The sequence below is a fragment of the Calonectris borealis genome, chromosome 14 (assembly GCF_964195595.1).
Source record: "Calonectris borealis chromosome 14, bCalBor7.hap1.2, whole genome shotgun sequence".
In the NCBI taxonomy this organism is placed as follows: domain Eukaryota; kingdom Metazoa; phylum Chordata; class Aves; order Procellariiformes; family Procellariidae; genus Calonectris; species Calonectris borealis.
In genome coordinates, this window is record NC_134325.1 from 10,813,753 (window position 1) to 10,838,956 (window position 25,204).

The 25,204-nt window shown below is 42.2% G+C and overlaps 1 protein-coding gene across 8 annotated transcripts in view; it reads left to right on the forward strand.

Annotated features, from left to right (window-relative positions):
* Positions 1 to 25,204, forward strand: part of TEAD1 (TEA domain transcription factor 1) — a 155,649-nt gene that overhangs the window by 50,978 nt on the left and 79,467 nt on the right. For 7 of the 8 annotated variants that reach the window (XM_075163191.1, XM_075163192.1, XM_075163197.1 and 4 more), the window contains exon 1: positions 3,219 to 3,408. In XM_075163191.1, coding sequence (XP_075019292.1) covers positions 3,261 to 3,408 — 148 coding nt within the window. In that variant the 5' untranslated portion in view covers positions 3,219 to 3,260. Of the gene's footprint in view, positions 1 to 3,154; positions 3,409 to 25,204 lie in introns of those variants that run through there. The other variant, XM_075163198.1, reaches the window with a different exon arrangement.

A 25,204-nucleotide genomic window follows, 5' to 3' on the forward strand; every position in this document is an offset into this window, starting at 1 on the left:
ATCTATTGACAGCTTGTATTACTTTTGATAATCACATTGAACTCCAGCATAACAGGTCTGAAATTTTTCGTCACAGTTGTGTCCTTAGAATTCAAGCTAAGGAGGAGGTGGAATTGCCTTTTGATATGTCGAGCTGAGCTGGAAGTGATTAACTGAGTAGCTCATTACTATCCTGAAATAAGAGGAAGCCATTTAGTGGTTGTAATACAAGATTTTTTGCTCCTTGGTCCTCTAGCTTGATCTGCAGTGTCAGCGTTCACCAAAATGGAAATCAGTAAAAGCAACCTTTAGTACATGAAAGGGTTTTTTTTACAGCAGGTTGCTCCCCGCCCCTATCGTACAGATGTTCTGGAAGAAGCACTTGGTTGTCTTACATTTTAGGGGCTGGAATAGTAGCTACTAATGCCTCAAGATGATATCCAAGTAGGTAAAAAGGAATGGGAAGGGAGATAGCACATTAGTGAAAATTCACCAGTAAACACAATGCAAGATCTAACATGAATATCAAGTAACATTAATTACTTTAGAGCCTCTCTGTTTTCCTTGTGTGCATTTTAATTATTATTTCAGCATAATGTAATAACAAGAGCTGGTTTATAGGACGATAATAAGACTTGAGGCTATGACTGTGGCAGATTTTGTAAGCAGAGGGTGGTTGGGCTGAGCGAAAGATGCCCGTGGCTGTGCTGTGCGTTGCATGCCGTTGTGCCCAGGATCAGGGAGGGGAAGGATTTCCTCCCTGAGTCACCTTTGAAGAACTGACCCAGTAAACAGTCCCGCTCCGTGCCGTCTTCTGGTGAAATGCTAAAGCAGAAGCATGGTCTCGATCATGTGAGGCCAATAAAATCTCCAGTAGCCATTTTTCCCTGCACTGTGGCAGTAAAACTGAAACCCCCCTAATTATCCCAGTCAATATTCAATTACCTCTCATTTACCTAAAATTCCCCCCTGTATTTGAAGGCTTAAGTGGACATGATTGTGTTTGTCAGTTCTTTCCCAGTATTGCTGTGCTTGTGTTTTGGCTAAACCTTGTGTACAAGGTTCAAATCTTGTAAGGATTGAATCAACAATCCTTTAGGGACATGGTTTAGTGGGCATGGTAGTGTTGGGTTGACGGTTGGACTCGATGATCTTGGAGGTCTTTTCTAACCTTAATGATTCTATGAACCCTTCAGCCTTCTGAGAATTATGAAGGATGGTATTTCACTATTTTACAAAGGTTTACATCTCCCTCTTTGTGACAAGACTTTAAAAATTTTGTACATTTTGGATTTCCCAGACAATAAGTGGTGTATTTGGCCAGACTTCCCGCCCACTTACCATTTGTGTGTGGTTCCCTGTGAATCCATCTGCTCCCTCATTATCAGTTATTAAAAGGCATTCGAGACACTGATTAGCCTTGAGATTACTGGTGGGTAGGCACTAACATTTTTATAAACTGTGCTGAAATGTTCAAACAAATGCGAAGTTAAGAAATGCCTCTTCGTAGAAACAGACACGCAGGGAAGGAAAATAAAGTTCTTGGGAGTCTTATTTTGCGTGTACTGATGCCTCCGAGCTCCTGTTAGAGCCTGGAGAAGTGGAAATACCCCATACTTTGGATGTTAGACCGGTAACGTTGGTTAGCAAGACTGAGAGACTACTCCCAGTTTCCCCAGTTTCAGCTCTGTTTTTTTGCAAGGCACTGTAGCCTCTGAGGGACCGGACTATCAGGTTTGGTTATCTCTAGTGATTGGTTGATTGGTTAGTTCGGGTGAGAGCTGCTGTAAATATTTCTTCTTTCAGGGAGTTCTCCAGCCCAAAGGCGTTTCGTCAGAGCTGTCACAGCCTCCGACGTACAGCCTCCCCTTCTTTCTCTGTGGGGTGAATGCCCTTCTGCCACTTTTCACCTGTTATTTTATGATGTACTGAGACCCCGCTGAGAGGCGTATCGGCGTGAGGATGGAGGTGTGCAGAAGGGGAAGCCCCTCTCTTCTGCGTGCAGAAAGGGCCTGCTCTCACCTCCCCCAGAAGAATAAAAATGTTATAGTTTAGGGTTTTTTGAGTGTTTAGCCAACTAACTGGATTTTTAAGTGCGTGTGCAGCTCATGCATGCATGTTTGAACACTCCCATCCACTTAGATCACTTAGAGTCACCAAACTTCTTCGTTTTTCAAAATAAAACTGCATTATGCCTAGACATGTTGAGCCAAATCTGTTCCTGGTGTTATTTCACTGACTTCCCGAAGAATTACACCAGAGATGAATTTGGTCTGGTATAGCAGCTTTTTTGCCTGGAGCAAGTCTTTATAGCAGAGTTGTATTTCTCTCAAAAATATAAAAGGAACACTGACAGATCTGCAGCTCTGGTGGTGTGAGCAGGTGCAGCTATATTAAATTATTTCTTATTAAATTGATTCAGCAACTTGAAGCTTGTAATTTTTGTTCTGCTATGGTTCTGTGACAGACATCTTTTAAAAAAGGCGAAGTGTATATCTTTTCTTGTAGTTCCTTTCTCTGGTATTATCATTTTAAAGATTTCTGTTTGTATGTAGCTCGATTCTGATTGTATTATTTATTTGCATAAGATGTGAAAATTACAGCCTTTCCCAGTTAATCACATTGAGCTGTGTCATCGCTAGTGTAACTCCATTTACTCCACTGACATCCGGATGAATGTGAACAATAGTTTTTGCTTTTGTTTTTACGTTTAAGTGGTTTTAGGCTCTGGTGGTCGCTGTGGCATAAATTGGTGTGCTTCCCTTCCAGCCAGTGGAAGCATGCTGATTTACCCCCGCCTGAGGATCGGGCTCCGTATTTTAGGGGTGCCAGTCTTCAGATACATTCAGATAAAATGTGTCATGTGCTGCAGAGTTTTCCTAATATTAATGCCCACTTTGACTATCTGTGAAAAATAACCTGATGCTCTATGCCTTCATGTAATTGCACACAGAAAATGTGGTAAAGAGTTCCCCTTCTGACAACCTTACCGCTCCACCTCTGCTGATTTGAGGTAGAACGGTTATTAATTTTTTACTTTTCCTGGGTGGTTCCCATGCTCATGTTATCGCCATTGCTGATGCTGTTAACTGAGTATCAGAAGTAGACAGAAATGTTTGCCTGAAGTTCCATGTCTTTAATGCCTTTTGGGGTTGTTTGTTTGTTTGTTTTGTAGGTTTATTTCCTTTAAGACTCCAGGCTTAGGCTTGGAGACCCCAGCCATCACCATTGAGCCCAGCAGCTGGAGCGGCAGCGAGAGTCCTGCCGAAGATATTGAAAGAATGAGTGATTCTGCAGATAAACCTATTGACAATGATGCAGAAGGTGTCTGGAGCCCTGACATTGAACAGAGCTTTCAGGAGGCTCTAGCTATCTATCCACCATGTGGGAGGAGGAAAATCATCTTATCAGATGAAGGCAAAATGTATGGTAAGTGGTACACATTTAGCCTTTGGAAATAATTATCCCGATGAGAACTGTAAAGCCCAGCTTGTTTTTACACAAAATCCCTGGCTCTGATTTTGGTACTTTTGGAGAAAATCTTGAAGAAATCTGTGAAGTTGAGGGAGCTCAGCTGGGCTGGTGCGTTGCTCAGGACTGTCTGAAACCAATCCCTTCACCGCTGGCACTAGGAAGCAATATTGATGCAGAACTGTGTCTTTAATGAAGGCTATGCTCTGGCTGAATGGGAATGTTTAAAAGAAGCTTTTAAATGTGTTGCTCCTTGAGCATAAAAAAAAGTAAGCGTTTTTCTTTGTTTTTCAATAAATGGTGAAGAAAGGGAAATAGGAAATACAGTCTGTGTGATCACGTGGCAGGACACGCAATATTAAACTGTGAAGTGATAAAGTTCGTGTCGCGTTCAGAAGCCCCTCGATGAAAGAGGAAAGTTAGGGGTGCTTTTGTGCCTTTCTTTTTCTTTTTTTTTTTCTTTCCCCTTCCCTCCGTGCAAACTGCTATAAATCAGATGACGTGCTGACAACATTCCATAAATACACGCTCCGCCGAGGGATACTGACATCTGCACGCACTATCCGGGGCTCCTTAGCCTTCGTCCCGCTCCTCCGCGCTCTCTCGCTCCGTCGCTTTTCCTTCTCCATTTTGCAAACTCCTCTCCGCGGGCGGCGGGGCCCTGCCTCCGGCTCCTCGTTCGGCGGAGGCCGGCGGCGGGCGGTCGCTGCGCCGTGGGGCGAGCACGCGGGGAGGCGCCCCCGCTACCTGGCCGCGCTGTCCGGCGGCAGAGGAGGGGGCGGCGGGGGGAGCGGCCGGCCCGGGGGCGCAGCCCCAGGCAGATGGTGCTGCAGCTGCCACCAGCTGTGCCCCCGCGCCCCCCGCCCGAGGGCACGGAAACGGGGACACCGCTGCGGGGGGGTCAGGGCGGGCAGGGCCCGGCCCCCGGCCTCCCTTCGCAGCTGCCGTGTGACCCCGGCGGCCGCACGAAACGTCCTCTGGAGAGGAAGAGTTGTGGGGAAGCATCTCAGCTGCCCTTGGCAGAAAGTTGCTGGGTCCCGCTTTCCTGCCGGGGTGTTTCCTCCTTTTTTTCTCTCTCTTCCCGCCCTCCCCTTCTCTGCCTGCACAGGGGAATATAATTTCTCTTGTCCCCTCCTTCTTGCCCATTTCCGCTTGTTTTGATTGCATTTCGGTGGTGTTATTTTTCTTTGGAAAGGGGAGATGATTTGCTTAATTAGAAGGTTGTGCTCTTCCTAGGAGGACATAAGCACGTACATACAAACAAGCTTATTGTGTCTTTATGCTCAAAAGCTCTACTTAGGCTTGAACAGCCTCATCAGCCAAAATAAGGGTGGCTGCATTTTTTTAAATCGGGATCCCTACAACCACGGTAATCACCCCTGAAATCTGATTTTTGGTGTTTTGAAGCATTCTTTGTGCCGTTGTATAAATTAAAGAAATTAACATATTTATCCATTCATTTCGACAATCACTGATTTAATTTAATGGTTCTCTAATCCTAAATGTTAACATTTGTGAAATTATATATGTAGAAAACTATTTATGCATATCTAATTGCTGATTAGTACTGCTAGCTAGTAATACCACAAGCATATATGCACATCTCATATATTTATGCTCATCCTAAATCAAATATTGTTTATTTTCAATCAAAAAAGGAGGTATGTATGTTTGATGCTGAAAACTTGACTTAAAGCGTTGCCCTGATTGGGAAGAAAAAAAATGTGTTAGAAAGTGCAGGGTACTGCATGAGCAGAATTCACATCCTGACTTTGCAGTGGATGAACTCGTGTTTTCATTCTTCAAGCTGAGTAACTGCTTTGTAGTGTTTGAGGATTTATTGAAACCATGCTAGGTTTCTGAGGACTTTCTAATAGAGTCTTATGGCCCTGAGAGCATAATTGTTCTCCAAGGATTTTGAAATCAAAACAGTGTAAGTGTTTTAGATTCTGTGTGGCATAATGAAAATAATTTAATGCCTTTTAGTGGCATACCAAGTTTATTTCACTTACAAGAGAGACATTGCAATATCTCTAAGCTTCCATAGTGTTCGGGGATATTGTAATGTGTCAGTAATTCATGAACCATGTAAGACAAAAGGTCAAGGGAGCACCATTTCATTTTCTGACTGAAATTACCTTTAGATATAGGCACTAGAACAAATATGATCTTTACGGAGGCAAATATAATGATCACTCTGTGTGGATTAAGTTAAGCAATTGTAGTTTTTTATCTTTGGAGAGAGACTTTGAGAAGAGCAGAGATTTTGCTTGAAGAAATATTTTAAGTCTCTGCCTTTGATTTAATGAGAGCTTTGCGACATTCGTGTAAGCAGAAGCCAGAGTTTCTTCACTGTTCTTTGTGGTGGTCTAAAATCGTCCTTAAGAGTGGCATTTCTGAGAGGGCTGTGTACAGGCTCCTGGGCGGTTGGCTCGGGGGGACCTGGAGGATTGCTCGAGCAGGACGGGGGGCCTTGAAATCTGGGGGGGCGTGCGGGGTGGGTGGCCGAGGGGGCCTGCCCGCGGTGCCACCTGGGCAGCAACAGCGTGGCTCGCACTGGCAGAGCCGCCCCAGCGGTACTGAGGGACATCTGTGACCTCTCCGGGCAGTCTGAATCGCTTCAGCTGTTCCTCTACAGCTGCGATCTTGGATGAAGGAGGGAAGGGAAGGGGAGGGCCTCTTCCTCTCCCCTTGCCTTCCCAGAGAAGTAACTTGCGGCACCAGAGGACGACAAGAACAAAGGACTTTCGATCCTACCCCCACAGAAAAGGGTTGCAGGGCCCCGTGGCTGGGGAGGGGGAAGGGGATGTCTTAACTTTTTTTTAGGTCCTGGGGCATCCTAGGGCTGTACGGACAAAGTGGTGACCTGTGCGAGACCAGGAGCATTTCAGGCTGCCACTGACCCTGCCACCAGTACAGGGTTATGGGTCCTTGAAGAAACCCTCAGAAAACAAAATAAAAACTTAATGAAACTCTTGTTTTTAAATTTATAGGAAATGATTGGGTAAGAAGCAAAGACGCTTGTTTTGGTTCAGAGGGGCAAATTCCAGGAACTGTAGTTTGGAAATTCTTGAGAGAAAGGGAGTACGCTGTAAGGCCAAGGGACCAGAGATAAGGTTTCTGCAGGAAAGCACCATCCGTCGCTCCTTTTCCCCCTTCCTGTGTGCGTGTGCTTGTGTGGTTGTGATGGTCTTACAGTTTTGATTTTGCTCCTAGTACAGTATTGACTAGTAGTAAATAAAATTAAAAAAAGGTGAGGAGGGAATAAATACGAAAGCTTGAAGGAGGATAGAGGAACACATCTATAAATGGATGGTCACACTCTTTGTGGAGGCAGTTGACCATAGCCAATGGAGGAAAGACTTGACTCTTAGACCCATTTTCATTTGTCTTGCAAGGTATTGGTAAGAATTTTTTTCATCTATACCGTTTCAAAAGAAGTATCGATAAAACACAAATGTCATCCACTAGTACAAAGTGGGACACCCTAATACTTGCGTGCCCTCTCAGATATCAATTCCAATGAATTTCTGTGTCCTTGTTTATCCAGCACATAGTAAAACTCTAGCCCATTAGAGGGCATTGGCTGTCCTATATTTGTACTTTGTTCCAATTGTTGGTCTTTTACTGCTGACAGTTTAGTTACTTGTAGCGATCCCTGTGAACTCACTTATTGGCAGGATATTTGCCTGTGCTTGTCTTTGCTCCTGGGAGAGTGTTTTGGAAAAGATTACAAGAATGAAAGCTGCTGTGAAATGCAGCCCTACTTTTATCCCTTGTGTAACACTGAAGTCACTGCAGTTACCACGGGAATGGGTATGGCCCTGTGTGCATGTTTTCGTCTTTTTTTTAAATTCAGCTATAGCGAGATGTAGCTTTAGTGCAACTCTAGGGACAATGCCAAAGTAAGGTAAGTTGTTAGCAAGCGTAATAACGCCTGCAGACATGTTACTATCAGCATTGCTAACTTAGCCTCAAGGTAGCAAAGGTGGCTTTTGCCTTTAAGACAACAAAATAGTTTGATCTTAATTTTTGAGACCTGTAAACAGCTCTTCAGTTACGAATGAAATTAGTCATCAGATTTGCATTGGAGGTATTCATCTCTGCAACAAAACTACTTAAGAGTGTATTAATGATTATTTAAAAAGGAAGTTTTGTAGCATGTTTAGTTGTTTTACGGAGAAGAATGAGTACTAATTAACGTGAGAAGGTGCATACCAGCCTTTCAAAACTGTTGTATATGTTTATTAGTTCATGCATAAAATCTCTTGGCCTGCATTACCATGACAGTAAAGGGAAAATGGTACTTTCATAAAAATTTCTGCTCAGATGATAGAATTTTTGCACGATGAGTAATAATAGTCTTCATTTCCAAAGTGCCTTGTATAAATTGAATGTTAAAATTGAACTGTGAACTAGTACATCGGCAAAAGAAATCCTATTCTGTAGGCTTGAGTGATTCTGTAGCTAACTGCTATTATTAGGTGTCTTTCTGGGTTTCTGTCAGGAAACTGCGAGGTAACTAGCTTTAGGAAGAATACAGTAACATGTTACAAATTATTTTTACTATTGCTTTTAATTTTAAAAGTTCCATGCAAGTTACTGCCTCTATAAAGACATCACTACCTTATAAAGTTTCCACGGTATTAAATATATTTGAATGCGAATAAGGTATTTGGAGTGATGAAATACCAGATGTGAAGTATCAGGTTGCATGTTTATTCATCTGTTATTGCAATCATTGTACAAAGATATGCTCTTGTATTTTTTTTATTTTTTCTTTTTGGTCTCACAGCAACATACACAAAATGCACTGGAGATAGGACTCCTATTATGAAAGTTACTATTTGGGTTTCTTAGATTGTAAACAAATCTGTCTAGAAACATTCTTGCAATCCTGTGATTGCTCACTGTATTACATCATGGCACAGTGCATGCATGAAGGCAGGCTGCAAGCGTGTGCTGAGCAATCAGTTAAAAGTGAAGAAAACAAAGGTCCAAAGATACAGTTTCTGTTTGAAAAGTTACTACTTAAGTTACTCAGATCATGAACAAATCTGCCTATAAAAATTTTTGCAATCTGGTGATGTTCTTGCAACATCAGCATGCTGTGCTTGCAAGAAGGCAGTCTGGTCTTGTGAGCTGAGCAATAGGCACAGCTGCCATTAGAAATGAAGGGTATTGGGCTTACTTGTCGAATTTCTGAAATGTGGGGGAACAGGGTTTAATCTTTCTTTTTGGGCTTTCAAGAGTAAATTTTCAATGGTTTGGGATAAAGTGGAAGAGTCTTCATGAAATAGAGAATCTTTTTTTTTTTTCTCCTCTGCCATAAGCTGCCGTCCTCAAGGGAAAATCTAAGTGGGACTGTAAGAGCTGTGCATGATAAGGGTATCAGCTCCTACCTGGGGAGCAGGCAGAAGAGAACAGGCTGTGGGAAGCACCACAGCTGAAAGTGTGAGTAATGCTGCGCAAGGTCATACATGGCACAGCGATCAAGTACTCCATTTGGCTGTGTTGGGTCAGGAGAACTATGTATTCCAAAGGAAATGGGAAGTTATACTGGAAAGTTTTGCTGAAAAATTATGCATCAAAAAAAGCAGGACATCCTTTGGAAGTGCTTTTTAGCACTGTGGTTTTTGTCCTCTCTCTACAAAGCACGTTCTCTTCAGTCATCCATATAAAGAAGAACTCGCAGAAGGTCGTTTATATGTTTGTGGGAAACAATGTCAAGTAAACTGTATGGCTGCTGCCCAAGTCTTCCAGTGTTTAATAGGTACCATTGTATAGAGGAGTTACTAGCAACATTAGTTCTTGCCTGGAACTAAGTGGAAGCTACAAGGGCAGGTTCAGATCAGGCATCTGACCACTTAAGAGTCATTTAATGGCTAGTTCTATTCAAATGGCTATAGTAAACAGAGTTAGAGGATGTTTTTCCTTTATGACATTGTTCCTTTAGTAAAACCCTTGCTTAGAAATGACGCATGTTAGCATGAGAGCACAAGTGATGCAACCTCACTAGAACATCCAGGATATGTTAAGGTGATTGTCTAGTATGATTTATACTAGCTCATTTTTCTTCCAGCACTGATTTCACAAGATGAACTTGTGATCTTGTAATTGCAGAAGGCATAGTTTTGCAGCCTTAAGAGATAGGGTTGTTGCACTAGGAGGTAGTTAAAACAGCCGTGATCAGGCTGGTGTAGTGTGTTAGTTAGTTGCACAGTACTGAGAGCTCAAGATAATTGAAAATCCTGCATGTAGATAGCATAAAAGAAAATGTACTCATTTATTTGGTCTCATTCCTTACAGAACTGGGATCCCTCCTAGAAGCATGTCAGGGTGAACACCTTCTGGTTCAGACAACCTGGGGACAACTTGAGTTAGACAAGTAAGGCGCACATGCTCTTGGGGGTTATGATGGGCTGTCAGGTTTGGATTCCTCTTCATGAGACCAATATGAGATTATGGTCGAAGTGTCTCCTTTCTTACCAGCTTCAAATACCAGCTGAATTATCTCACACAATCATAGTAGCAGCCCATGGACCCACATCCCCAGTAAAGTGCTTATGTGGGGACGTGGAAGGTGAGTTATATTCATGTTAGACACTCCTGTTCTGGGCATCCTTATGGAAGCAGAAGAGGTAAGAAAACATAAAAACTGTTGTTTTGTCAGGAGAGAGACTTGGACAGTGCAGAGAGTGTCTTACATGACCAGTAACAGAAAAAAATGGATCAAAATTGACCCCTTGACTGCCAGCAGCACCACCACCAGCACCACAGTCAGCACCATCACCATGGCTCACACCACCACCCAAGAGCTGCTGGAATTGGAGACTCCTAGCCGGCTGTTCAAGCCAGGCAGAGCTGGGACCAGTGAGATGAAGCCAGGCATCTGAACCATGTCGGGAGGGAAACTTCATCCTGATGTTCCCCCTCTCCCCTAGTGGATTTGCTCAGTGTGGGTGTGATCACAAATAACACTACAGGGAACAAGGAGCAGTGGCAGCACAAAGAACTTTACAGCATCTTTGGTTTTCTGGGGACATGCAGTCTCCTGAGAAGTAGGCTTATATCCCACCTCACAGGAGCGAGCCCGGGCTAACTATTGGAGAGTAAATGCTGTGGTTGTTGTGACATGAGTCTTACACAATTCCCTGAGGGCCATGCTATTCAAAATTAATATGTATCTTAACTGTGTCTTACAGTTTTCCTCACAGATGCATGCCGGATTTTTTTTTTTGTGATGCCCTTGAGAAGTTGTAGTCATACCATTGTATGAATATTTTCCTATCCTACAAACAATTTAATGTGGGACATTTGGTCTGGAACATCAGAGAGAAACACTTCAGAGTCTGGGCTTCCAGATGATTTTAGTCTGACCGTATAGTTTAAGGAATTGGACACTAATGGATTAACAGTTTACAGACTTTCAGTAGAAGTAATGGTTTAGCTAATAGAAAAAGGCTCCTCTGAAGCTTTTCTGGTTTTGTTCTAGGCATACTAAAATTTTTACATTGGATGATTAAAGGACATGTTTTTGTAAGCAAAAATAATACAAATTGGGGAAGGAGGAGAGAGATGAACATAAATGTGCTAATTCCATCTCCTGAATGCTCTTTTAAACATAGGGAAGTAGCGTGTCTTGCTAGACCTATTCTAAAAGGGACAATAATACATCCCAAATTCGTGAGGAAATTGAAACCCTGAGAAAGCATTGCACACTGTGGGAGTTGCTGGGATGTCAGTTAAACACCGTTACAATTTTACCTACAGAGGACTCAAATAAGCACTGTTAATAGAAACTGTGGTCAACACGTGCATTCTCTGGTGTGAGAAGTCAGCGTCACTATCACAACTGCTTAATTACAGCCTTCATACAACAGCCATCTCCAACTAGGTCAAGCCTCCTGAGGATTTTCCTGGATGTAGGCAGATTTCATGCTTTTATTGAGATGTCCTTTCTGTCTTGTTTAAATAAAAAAAAAGGAAAAAAAAGAGAAATCCAGAAATCAGGCTGTCTTGCACCCACACAATCTCATAGAATTTAGGAACTTGGCACAGAATTAAGATTAGCACAAAATCTGGCCTGGCCTGCCCTTGTAAGGGGGCAGAAAGCTCGCCAGGTTACCGTGTGTATGAGCCATCAAAAAGGTCAGATCATCAACCCAATTCCTTGTTTAGTTGCCCTCCTTGGAGGGGATAGACAGGGGACCCAACAGGCAGCGATGGATTTGATTTGGGCTGAATCTTGGTTTGTCTGTAGGCAACAGTATCAGACTTGATGTCTGATAGTTTTGAGGACAGCAGCACAGAATGTGTGCCTGGGGGTGTTAGGGAGCATATTCCAGTAATGTGTGGAAGTAGGTGAGGTAGATTATACTATGTTTGCAGATGAGGAACAAAATACTTTTTCAGCATGCCTAATCAGTGCAGCAAAGCTAAAACATTTCAAGCTTATTTACTGGAAGCTGTTTCACTTTTGCTTACTTATACCTTAACATCAACTGGTGTTTGGTTAGCATGGAAAAGCATTACTTAAACAGAAATCATAGTTTAAATTGCCTTTTATGTTGTGCTAGCAATGCAAGTCTGTACGGAACACAGGTGAAAAAGCATCTTCAGCCACTTGGATTCAGTGTCAGTTTTACCCCTAAACTACCAGGTAACACTACTGTCTTGGACATGGGGAAAAAGAAAATGTTAGCCCAAATGGTTCCAATTCCAGGTGATCGGGGACAGCAGGCTTACAGTTGTTTATGGGTATTGTGACAACGGTAGATAAGTAATTTTGGTTTTTAATTACTAATTACTAACTGTAGTAAAGTAATTTTCCATAGTGAAAGTAGTTTTCAAATCATTTTAGCAGGTGCCTTCATGTGATCTGGTAACTTCAGCATTTAATTCTTTGAATTAAATTGCATTTTCATTTGTTTAGTTCTTCCTTGGATAAACTGTCAGCAATAAACCTTTTAGTACAATTAATGGTGAAATAAGTGCTTACTGATAGCTACATACATATATGCACGCATATATATATGCAAATACGTGTGTGTGTGTGAATATAATGTGTTCCTTTCCAGCTAATTAAAATGTATTTAAGAGACCTCAACAAGGAGGTCTACACACAACGAATTGGCTACCTTTTGGATGAGACCTTCCTTCTTTGCTTTAGCAACTGAATGCAACCTACTGTGAGAGCTATCCACAAAGTAATATTATGATTCATGTTCGTAGTACTTATTAGATAGACATGTAGGCATATATTTAGATAGGTGAGGTATGCAGGCATATATTGTCTGTTACATATTTAGACTGCATGGTGTATTTTTAACTATATAACTATAATCACCAGAAGCTGTGAAAGTGCTGAGGAGAATTACTGTAAGGGATAGTGTACAGAGGAGCCACCCGCAGAATTTTCCATCCTGCAAGACAGTGAGAAAAGACTATTGGAGCCTATATAGCTGGGTTGCCAGAGGAGTGTCATTAGCAGGTGGGACAGTTCAGAAAACCCTTTGGCCTGGCCTGGCCGGCCCAAAGGCTATTGATCCCGCTCAGCCCCCATTTGGTAGCAGTCGTCCCAAGTTACAGCCTCCCACTGAGCTCTGCGAGTGTGACACGCACAGAGCTGGTGGGGACGGCGTGGACTCTGGCATATGAGGTTAGCAAAGTGGGAACAATAGGAAAGATGCATTAGAACTGGAAATACTGAGCAAAGATAAAAATGAGGTAAAATAGCCATGAAAAAAACCACTTCTATTAAAATTACGAGACAGGAAGTTTTACAAACTGCCTTTACCCCAATGAAGAAAAGAAGTCTAGAGAGATCAAATAACTTGTCCAATGTCAAGAGTTTTATAGCAGAGCTGGAAAGTGAGCCCTCTTCCCCCAGTGCCATCTATGTTTTTGTGCTGACGGGGCCCCTTTCACGGTTTATCCAGTGACCCTTGGGGAGCTTAGGGCTACTGTGGCAAAACCATGTTTCCTGCACCACATCCTGTGCGCTGGGAGAGCAGGCTGCATCTTCTGACAAGTACAATCTCTGCATAATGTGACCACAGGATGCCTTGCACCTCTAATAAGGGAGTTGGCTAAATGCCGTTTTATTATTATTAGACATTTGTTTAATATAGTAGTTCCTTCAAACCAAACAAGAAAAGGCCCTTGAGGTGCTATATACCATGTACAAATAATGGACAGCTATAAAGAGTCCAACATTTATAGGGAGAAGAGAGAGAGAAAGTGGATAGGAAAGTGAGGCAGTATTTAGCCTCATGTTGATGCTCCATGAGATGATGTGGTCCTTCCACAGAGTAATATAGAGGCTGGTGAAAATAAGATGATTTAATTTGTTCATAACATCATTATTCAAGGAACAAAAAAGTATGTAGCCTTATCCAAAGACGTAATCTAAGAGGTCTTTACTCTGTGCCAAGCTAAAATTCTGCTATTTAATTACCGATTTAGAAAATATCTTGGGCTCAATTTCCTCCTCAGTTACACTGTTATAAATCTAATGGAGTTGTTAAAGATTTATGGCAGTGTAACTGAAGGCAGAATTGGGTCCCTTATGTGTAAAACTTAGTTTGCCACATAAGTAATAATTTCTATTTTCTAGGCAAAAGTTTAAGAATCTTGCAGACCTCTGTTTCTGTAAAAGAAATATGAACTACAGTAGTGTGGGTGAGTGATTAATGTTAGAGGGGATGTCTAGGGGCAATCTGAATTGCCTGGTGTGGAAAATCCGTGTACAGTTCAGATTTAGGATCTGTTTGCAGATGCCTCATAATTTAAAACGTCAAAAAAACCCCAAACCTTAGACCTTCATGTAGTAAATTAATATACTGCTTGTTCAGTGTGCAGCAAGCTTTGCTGAAGTAATACCCTCATAGGAGGTGTGAACTCATCCCGTTCCCCTTAGTAAGGACTTAATTTCAAAATTGATTGTGACCCTTTAAATCCTAACAGTATCTAAATCATTTAAAAAAAAAAAATCCCTGTTTTGTTTTTATTTAAATCATATATTTAATGACTTAAAAAGGAAAAATGTTGCCTTATTTATCCAGATCTAAAGAAATCTTGTGTTAGCACAGATGTATTTTATCCATTGGCTTTTCATCTCTAATGGAAGGGGCTTTCTAATAAGCAGCTGGTTCTTTACTGGTTTTCTTAGCTTTCACTTAGGAAAAGAGGCAACTTTTGAAGTCTTCGTCTGAAAAGTGAGTTAGGATCTGCCCGTATACCTACGGTGCCTTCTCTGGCCCGAGCAGAGCCTGTGCAGCTCTCGCCCACTGGCGAGGCTCGTCAGGTCTCTGCGAACGCCCTGGCCCCTGGGTGTGCAGGGGGCTGCTGTGCGCGTGGGCAGTTTCCCCAGTAACACAGGGGAACTCCATAAGCTGGAATTATGCTGCTCTGGGATTTATGTCACTTCCGACAAGTTTATGTTGTTTCTAGAGTACTGTAGGCCTACAGTGCATTATAGAAATAGTAAAGAATCATAATACATAGCTATCCCAAAATAAAGCTCTTTAAAATAATGTAATTCAATGTCTGTTCAGAATTTAATGTAAATGCAGTGTTTAGGTCCAAGGTATATTTCTAAGAACTTCGTTTAGGAAGGAATTGAAGAATTAATTATTCTAAGCTTTCCAAGCATAGTAAGCTAATAATTTTTAAGATGCAAGAGAGAATAATAGATTAGGTACATTATATTGTCTTAGAAGTGATTTTTCAATGGCGTTTTTATGAGCTGTGAAAGCAGTAACTCTGAACGAACGTAAATCATTTCAATGTTTAATACAGTCCTGACTTGATGCATTGATTCATGATACCTATGACTTCTAAGTATGGATTTTGTTTGTTTTTTAAATACTGATAGATCATTAATTACCTAAAAATTAGTTCAAATTTAAAGGAATAAACCACCCAGTTGTCATTTCTTGAGGTATTTTGCAACCTAAGCAAAGGCTCAGGTATTCCAGATATGATAGATGTGCAGATTGCATAAGACGTTATGCATCGCTCACTCTAAGATACAGAGTCCTGTCTGCCCTTAAACCCTTTGTTCTCTTGGCTGAATGCAGTTAATTAGCAACCGTCTCCATAGCAACTGCCTCATAGTCCAAAAACATTGTCTCGTTTTTGCAGTTTAGCTTATCACACTGTTTACCTGAAGGGCTTTTCACTGCGTTGAGTCTCATTTGAGTTGGCTGCATGCCTGCTCACGGAAGTGAATTGTCAAGATAGAAAAACACCATGGCAGCAAGATGCTGAACAGGGCCCTGTGTGTGAAAGCAAAAAACATTTTAAAAGTTCCGAGGAAACAAAAGTTGAAGTTTGCAATGATTTACATCCAGTTTTAAAGCATGTGACTTGCCAGGAATACTGTGCATTTTAAAATGCTGCTTTGCTTCTGGGCCTTTTTTACAGCGTCTTGCAGCCTACCCCACACGATGTTCCCTTGCCCCTAACACGCTCTCAAGCCTTGCCGGCACAGACCTTCGTCCAGGTCCGTGAGGAAACTTGCCTCCCTCCAACCCAGGCCGTTTCAGGCAGCTCCAGCTTGTTCATTAAGAGGACGTTGCTGTACACTGGTCAGCTGTGTTGAACATTGTAGTTCTATTCGTTTTCCTTTACATTAAGATCGTTTCAAGGGAAATCTGTGGGTGTTGGTTCCATATGATAAATGAATTAGGAAAGGAAGGAGAACAGCTATTGTGGTCATATAAATCAAAGTATGCTGGAGATTTAAGCTTATTTATATTAGCCATTAAAGTGGTGTTAAAAAATCTGCTATGTACTCATATGACTCAGACAGTTACAATAGATTTGTGCTAATATGACTTTGTCGGTGTAGGTTGACATACTTAAATCATGTTTGAAGTGTATACAGAGGCGTGTCCACCTATGCACACACCTCTATAGAGGTTTACTTGAAGGTGTGAATGTGTCATTGAAATGGTAGTGAAATCTTACTGGTGTCTTCATCTGACATTTGTGTCTGGCCTGAAACCAGGGTGCTCCTGGCATGAGAGGCTATGCGAGAAGTACCATTTTCTTGTTTGCTGGACATTTTGCTTATCAGTGCTTGGTTTACTGGGGTTTGGTTTTGTTTTGTTTTTTTCTTAGTGGGCGGTACAATGGATGAGAGGCTGATTTAGGCTGGGGTAGTTCTCATTTTATCCTAGGCAGAGACCAGAAGCCAGAGCTTGTCATTCAGCCATGCCGGTACGCACTGGCCTCCCTTCCCTTTTCCAGTGACAGTTTCAGCTGGCAAAGGTCATTCTTCTTTTTAGCCCCAAATGGCATGTGGGGCTGCTGCATCTTGATAAAAAGGCTTCATTCAATACGATGTGTTTGAAACAGTCTTTCCATAGATTTGAGAAGGTGTTTTGAGCTCTTTCAGGATAAAAAGCGGGATGCGTGCAAACCCTGCCAGTATTGCTGGTGTACTCCATTATTCCTATAGAGCTTTTGGTTGATAGGGGGTTATTCTCTGTTCATGTTAATGTCTCGCTCATACTATTCCACATTCACTATCATTATTAGTAGTATTTGAATTATAGCAGTGCTGAAAGTCTGCAGGCAGGATAAAGGCTCCATTGTAGTAGGTCTTGTGCACACAAGATGAGACAATCTCTGCTCCAGCTGTTTACAGTCTGTTTTAAGACCACTAGTGTAAGTGGGTTTATCATATGAATAGCAGAGAGGGAAAGAAAATGCTAAAAATGATAGGAAATCCATGGTTACATGGATTAACTGTTCATTTAGGTATCTCTGAGACATTTGATGTTTGTTACATGTGCAACTGTGGAGTAGAAGGTAAATAGAATGCTTTTCTTTCTCCCAGCGGGCAGTTGCTGGGGCTCATCTCCGCAGCCAGCGTCGCGGCTATAGGGCGCTGTGGAGCAGCTGGAGGGCTCAGGGCGGGAAGAGGCAGTGAGTGGAGCAACTTGGGGAGGCGCTGGACCAAAGGGTAGGCAAGGTTGGCAGCGTGAGGACTGCTGAAGGAGGGAACAATTCAACGTGATAAACAGCCTCACTGTTTATCAGGAGCAAGCTGTCTGCACCCTTCAGCCTACCACGGGGCATTACACAGGTTTGTTTCCCGTGCTATCCAACTTAGTGAATGACGCAGCTGAAACAACAGATACTTGAAGGCAATCCCCCAGTAACCCCAAGTGTGTAAGACTGTTTGCTCACATTCACAGATCTCACACGAACTCACTTTGGATGGAAACCACAGTGTGTCCAAACTGTCAGCATATTTTCCAACTTTTAAAAAGGCATTTAGCATTGTCAGCACCTTTGAATCTATGGCTCGGTTCTCCTGAAGCCAGACTTGCTAGGTACCTGTACTGGTCCAGAAATAGAAAACTCTAATGGCCTGAAAATGCCTGCTGGAACTTGACGTTGTTTAATTAGCTTAAAGTAGAGCTTGGCAGATGGCAAAACAGTGGAAAGGACCTCCCTTTTTAAAAATATGGGCCACATCCTCAGCCTGTATAAACTGGCAGAGCTCCACTGAAATAGATGTTCAGCTTCTGTCAATCAGCGGGGAAGAGAAAAACTTCTGAAAACAGGAAAAACAGTTATAAGGCCACATAAATTATCAGCGGGGTTCAGGTACAGAAATTGTTTTTAACATTTTAAAGACTGATCTGTTTCCGAAGTAACTGTATTGTTACTTTGGAAACAGTCTTGTTTTCCTTGATGTGCAATTCAGAGAAAGAATTCAGCTCACTTTCCCAGAGCTGCATTAAGTCTGCAGAGCTTGCAGTGAAACATACTGTATGCTGGTTTTTTGCAAGTCATTCACTTATGAAAGTAAGACATCAATAATTCATTCTAGTAAAGCCAGTCTCTAAAGTTGTGTAAATTCACCTATAATGTGATAACCTTAACCAACCTCAACTAAGTTTTTTCGAAATGGAGAGATATTTGATTGAAAGTTGTGAGCTCACCTCAATCTTTTCCAGGGGAAATTCTTGCTCAGATGAAAGCTCCCATATGCTTAAAAACTGTTGCATTCTTACATTTTAATGTTTCCCTTTAATTGTTTGGGTTTTTTGTTTTTAATTGGAAACATGAAAACAAAGCCTGAACAACAAAGCTGACTGCTCACTTATCCCGTTGCATGGTATCAACCTGACAGATTCATTAAATCTATAAAAATATCAGATCAGAATTGGAAGTGAATTGAACTTGCTGAAAGCAACGCAGTGTTTACAATCTGCTTTCAGACTGGCTCTTCTGTACCTGCTCATTTTTCTTTGAATTAAACCATCCGTGTAATTTAAGAAGATACTGCAGGTTAACCCCATGCTATAGCATATTGTAAGGCTTCAGAGTTCACTGGCTCCAAGCTGCAGATTAACTGCAGAAATAAAAGCAGTAAGAAGTAAAGCTAACTTTAAATACAGCAGTAAGACAGATTTGAGATATGTTACAGGTTGCTAAACTTGGGCCGCGCAAACAGTTGTGAAGTCACATTTCTAGGGCGGGTGCTGAACTATGCACGGGCAGCCTGTCGCTGCACCCACCCACCGGGGCATGTGGTGATTTAGCCAGTAGGTGAAGGAGGAGAAAGTGGGAGAAAAATTGTGTCTGGCGATGTGGGACAGCCAGCCATCACTGCCTGGGTGCGGCCAGGCAAGACCACTCTCTGGTCTGCCGGAGCTGGGTGGCTGCCTCTTAAATTTTTTGGTTTTATTTATGATTTATTTTACGATTTCATATAACGACATGACATTTCATAAATTCTTCACATTCCATAAATCATGTGATTTATGATCTATTACATAGATTTTATTTATGATGCCGCCACCTGCAGCATCATTGCCACCAGGAGTCCTGGTCCCGCCACGGGCACCTGGGCATCCTGTCCCGGCAGCTGGGGCAAGGTGCCTCCTCCACAGTTCCCGGCAGGAGCAGGGGCTCGCTGCCCTGCCACAGTGACTCATGCCCTAGAAATTCCTGCAATCACTGTCCCCTCCCACCTCGTGGACCACCTTTGCCTTTGGGAAGTTATTTTCTCAGAGTGGATGTGCGCAAGACCTGCTGCGGCCAGGCCGCTCCTCATGAGCTGGTGACAAGTCTCCTAAACCCCAGCAAAGGGTTGGAGTGGGCAGCTGTGGGCGGTAACTTTCCAGCCTGTGCCGGCATTTGCCTCCAGGATAGCCAAGCAAGGGGCCTTTCTCATGCGGGACCAAGGGGGAAAGGCAGGACGCCCCTCTCCTCGCCCACTCGTGACAGAAGTCACCAGGAGCAGAGTCCAGCTCTGTGCCTCTAGTGGGCCAAGTTGACCCAGGTTTCTTCTGTCTTTCCCATCAAGGAAGATTCCCCTATTAATGAATTACAATCCTTGGTGAATGACTCGAGAGCGCTATTTAGTGGCTGGAGGGCTCTGCTATTTATGAAACCATCCATTAAAAATAATATATTTTGCTTATGTATTCTGTGAATAAGGGAAGGTTCGATGAGAGTCTGAGAGTCAGCATGTGTGCAAGCTAGGAGACTGGCACATGACATTTTTGTGATAAGAGTAATATGACAGGTTGGCCTGTAGTATGCCTGTTATCGAAACATCTAAATTACCTGAAAATTCATGGTTAAATGAGTACAGTTGTAATGCTGTGTGTAATTCCAGGTCTCATTATTTTTGCAGCACTAGACTTCATAACATACAGTGCAAAATACTCGCAATTGTCAAATTGCTTGGGAGAATTGGAAGTTGTACTGGACAATCGAATGAATTGATGGGCTGGCTACCACAGGCAAAACTTGATTTCTAAGCTTGTGTAGATTGACTATAAAAGATAACATAAGGTCATAGATATAAAGCCTAATAAGAGCTTTCTTTGAGGAAAATTGTCTTGCAGGTTGTTGAGAAGAATGATGCTAAAATACAGAACAAAATTCTCTGAACAAAAATGTGATAGCAGGTTACACATAAAAAGCCAGATTCACCCATGCAGCTCCACTGGAGTTTCTTCAGCACAGATGAGGTGAGATTCTGGCCTGAAAACCAGCTCCTCTGGGAAACTGCATCATGGAAAATCTGGCCCATAGCCACTGCAGGCAGGAGAGTGCTGACAAAGATTTTTTTTTTGCATATATTTTTACTGTTCCATTTTGGGATGTCACAAGCCAGGATTTCACATTGTACTGAAAATTGGCAGCGTGGTTATTTTATTTCGCATACTGAATATAAGTAAAAGACCACTGTCAGGCAAAACCGTGTGTCCATGGAAGGTTGAACTGAGGTCATGGGTTATTTTTAATGGCATTCCCTCCAAATCAGGGTTGTGGATATGAGGGTGCTGCATGCGTGAGAAACCCAGCCCGCTCTGCACAATTTGCCCGGTGGTCCTGTTGTCTGGGTAGCTGCTGCTCTGCCGGAGGTCCCTTTAGGCAGCTGGGGCTAAACACCTGTGCCATGCATGGTTTATTCTGAATACCCCTGGAGAACCCATAGAAAATGAGGAACTTGTTGAAAATGGAGGCTCAAATGCATTTCTTGCCAAAGGAATAATTGTTTAATAGATCAGTTAAAAATTCTGTTCGGGGCTCTGATATACTACCTTGAATATAAAGCCACTATGCCTAATAAATAGGGCTGTGCATGCGTGTGTGCCTGTATGCGCCTGACCGCTTTGTGTGTGTTTTAACATAATGGGTTTTATTAGGAGCTCTGGGAGAAATCAGCAAGGAAGAGGCACGTGACCGGTGGGTTTGTTTTACAGCATTGCCCTCTTGATTCATAATCTAAGATACCAAGACTGTGGTGGAGGCTGAAGAGCGGTGGTGTGGTGAGACAAAAAGCGAATCCCCAGGTCTGTGAGTGTGGTGAGCCTGGGACAGGAGGGGCTGGTATTGCAGGGAGAAATGAAAGCCCAGGGAGAGACATAGTTCTTGTGTCTGGGTTTCCTGCACGGGTGCCTCACTTAGAGGGAAATTGGAGCCTACGTGTAGAAACAGAGCAAGGCTGTATATCATTTAGTACCAGTCCAGTTAAAACTTGTAATACTGGTATCTGTTTAAGTACCTGAGTTCAGTTCTCCACAGCCTGGACAGCTTCACAGATTTCTAGGTCATCAGTGGGATTTTAGGCTTCGTGGCAGTTTTCTGAAAGGGTGTTCAAAGGGAAGATTTTGCCCCTTCAGAACAACACTGTCCTCTTCAGCTTCCTGGCATACCCATGGTGCCAGGGAGGTCACCTCTTTCCATGGTGGGACATCCATGCTGGGCAGCTGGGTATATCAGCGCCTGCAGCAAGGTAACACGGGTGCCTGCAGAAAGCCCTGCAGCAGCTGACGGGTCACATCTCTCTCTTGTCACCAGTGAGGAGCAGCGAGGGCAAAGGCTTGTGGAGTTTGGATGGCAGGTCTTTAACAGAAGCAGTCAGGGCAGGTTAAACAGGAATGGCTGCTTTGTCATGTGTGAAACATAGGAACAAACTGGAAAAAATCCGCTGTAGAAATAGAAATGGGGAACCGGAGGAGAAAATTTCAGAAACTGAGGTGAATTTGGGTTTTGGCTCTGTTTCTGTGCTGCAAGTAGAAGACAGGGAGTGAAATGGCCATGAAAGAAATGTAAAGCGTTTGGAGGTTAAGCAAGGGAAATTCGGTGTTAGCGTTCCTGACCCTAGGTTGGTGCTAAACAGACAGAGGGAAAGATGTCCGTAACACACAAATTTACTAGTTAAGGAAACGTAAGTATAGTTGTAAGCAGTGGAGTCCTTCATATATAAAAACTAAGATATAAATAGAGTTTTTTATGCGCTGTATTTCTTAACACTTTAAGTCACAGTGGATATGTGTGATAACAGCCAGATTCAGACCCAAAAGGCAAAATATTCAAAACTGATTGCTTAAAACTGGACCTCTAAATCCATAAACAGGCAAGAACTAAAAAGGACCTGCCTGCCAGAGATGCTCACGGTGAGTTGCTGTGCCACCTCAGTAACCAGAGCTTTACAAATAACTGCTACGTACAGGGTTGTAGCTGCGGACACGTCACACCCCAAGAGCCAGCCAGAAAACTTCCAAGCAACTAAAGCTAGACATGTTCTTGCATACTTTGCTGAACTGCAGTCTATCGAAATTAAACACTGTTGGTGAGCTCCTGGTTTCATTGAGATCTGCGGACTTTGAAGGAGGTTTCTTGTATATGGTGTCTGCTTGAAGGGTGACACGATGGGGGCTTGGTTTTGTAGCTGAGATTAGTGGAAACTCGTCAGTGTCTTCAGTGGGACGTGAGCTTCTCCAAATCCTCCTGACCCCACTGGAATCAATGCAAAAACTTCTCTTGACTTCTGAGGGCATAAGGGGTGGTCCTCATAGCAAGCTTTTGAAAACTTAGAGTAACATTTTCTTCACTGTTATTTGTATTAAGGCAGCGTGTAGGAAACACCGAGTAGAGTAGGAAGCTTGAGACAGTTTACCATCCAAGTCGGTTCAGCTGAATTGCCTTTCAAATGGCAGCAGTGCAGCGGAGGCGTCAGGAGCCCGTGCTGCAGCCCTTGCTCAGGCCAGACTCCCCTTTCATGGGAGCTGCTGAAGGACTGAAGTGAACACGGGAATTTTTGCTCATCTTGGGAAAGGAAAGCAAGCAACGTTGTTAGAGCTGAAATGTTTGTTTTAAAGATAATAGGTTTATATAATTACTTCGTCGCACAGCTGTTTTTTTTTTAATCCCTCAGCTGTAGTTCCTATAATTATGACTCTGAAGTTCAGTCAAGTTACTTTTGAATAGCTGCTCCCAAAGAAAATAAGTCTATTGCTGCTAGTGATGTTGACGAGGTAAAGTGTTCTATCACTTCACACATTTTTATTAAGCAGTGGGTTGAAAGGCAGCATAATTTGAAAGCCCTGTCATATCTTTGATAAATGCTTTCTAGCATTGCTGAGTTTTGCCCAGTTATGACAGAACCCATTAGAATGACATACATTTCAGCTGTCGTCGGTTTGGATCTGCATATGCTCCAGGAAAAAAAAGTGTTTCCTCAAGGAAAAGACCTGTGCTGTGGGAGGGGAAGACCCTTCAGTATAGGCTTTGGGTGGCGGGCCACACATGACAGACCCTGACAAGATTTTTTTGCCTTGTTTTCAGGTGTGGGCTTTTTTGTTCTATAGCCATGGCAGAAGTAGGAGGCAATTAGCCCTGCTGGCCCTGCCAATTGGACCTGCTGCAGTGTATTTATTCATTTATTAATTCATTTTTTTATCCAGCACAGCAAGGTTCTGCTCTTGGATTTGAAATGGAGGGTGCTACTCAATATAAATAATAATCAGATAAGTATGTAACAGGTTTCTTAATGGTAACATTCAGTTTGATGCAGCATTTTTTTATGAATCATTTCCACAGCTCCTCTACCAAGGAGAGTTTATGTACCAGGTTTCTTTTGGCAAACATACTGAATTTAAATATAGGCATTATTTGAAAGTAGAGTGCCAGCTGCAAGACCCTATGTTGCGTCTACTATTGTGTAGAAATTATAATGATAGTCAAAAGAACATTATTTTCCTCTCAAAATTATTCATTTCAAAATTCCTAATAATATCTATTTGTCACTTTTGGGGGAAGACAGGCAGAAACCCCACTGTTTCTCCTCTGCGTAGTCAATTTCTCATGGTAAAGAGCTTTTTACATAAGAAGAAACAAATTCAGATACACTTACAAATAAAACTAGGGCAAGTTTAAAGTCTAACACTAATTATTATCAGCAACTGGATTTAATAAATGAAACTGGTTGGTTAAAAAATAAAATGGATTTTGCACCTTTAATTATAAGCAAAAAATACAGTGTGAAATGCCATCGTAACTAGAGTTGACAGTAAATTCAGCTCTGGATCAGACCTCACATCGCTTGAAGTAAAACAGAGATATTACTCTGACTAATTTTGCATTGTAATAATTATTTAATGCTCACAATGAAGCCTTGTCCTTAGGGTTTTATGCTTTAGCTGTTTCTTACCCACGCCTTGTAGTTATTAAGTACAGACAAAGCTGCCATTTTTTTCAAATGACATAATGTATATCAGTGTGTGTCAATGAAAAACGTCAAAAATAAGCATTTTCTGGTATAATATATTAACTATATGAAATCTGGAACAGTTTCTCTTTCATCTTTGGGAGTTTCTTAAAGCAGTGCCTAAACCATAAGTAGATTTCTTTAAGTACCAGTGGCTGTCATTTCAAAATTTGACAGATCTTAATTTTTAGAGAAGTAGAATTGCCCCGTTTGTGTTCTGTCATATGCTTTCAGTTAATTCCAAGCTCACTCTTCTCATATTTAGCACACTCATTTCATCCTATTGATCAGCAAGCACTTTGCTTTGTTTTTATTAAACTACTGAAAATGCGTATATTTTGCATTTTGGTACAAAAGAGTTTGCTTGCTGCTGTGATGCTTGGTTTTAGACACCTTTTACAAGTCTGTAATGAAGGGCTTGGTGCGGTATTGAAACCGAATGTTGGGTGGTTGGAGTGTTTTTTAATGTCAGGACTGCAGGACTAGACCTAAACACTGCGTGTATCCTGGTGATCGTGTAACAGGAGTAAATAGCAAGACTGGTCACAATAAATGTGTGAAAATTCAGAAGTCCTAATGCTCCAGTTAGACATTGATGGTACACCAGTAGCACTTTGGGCCCTAGTTGGGGCCTGAACATTTTATGGCCAGGGTAATTTCGGTCTGAATTATTTCATTTGAAGTTGAGGTCAGAATCTTTCCTTCCTGAGGGTGGGAGAA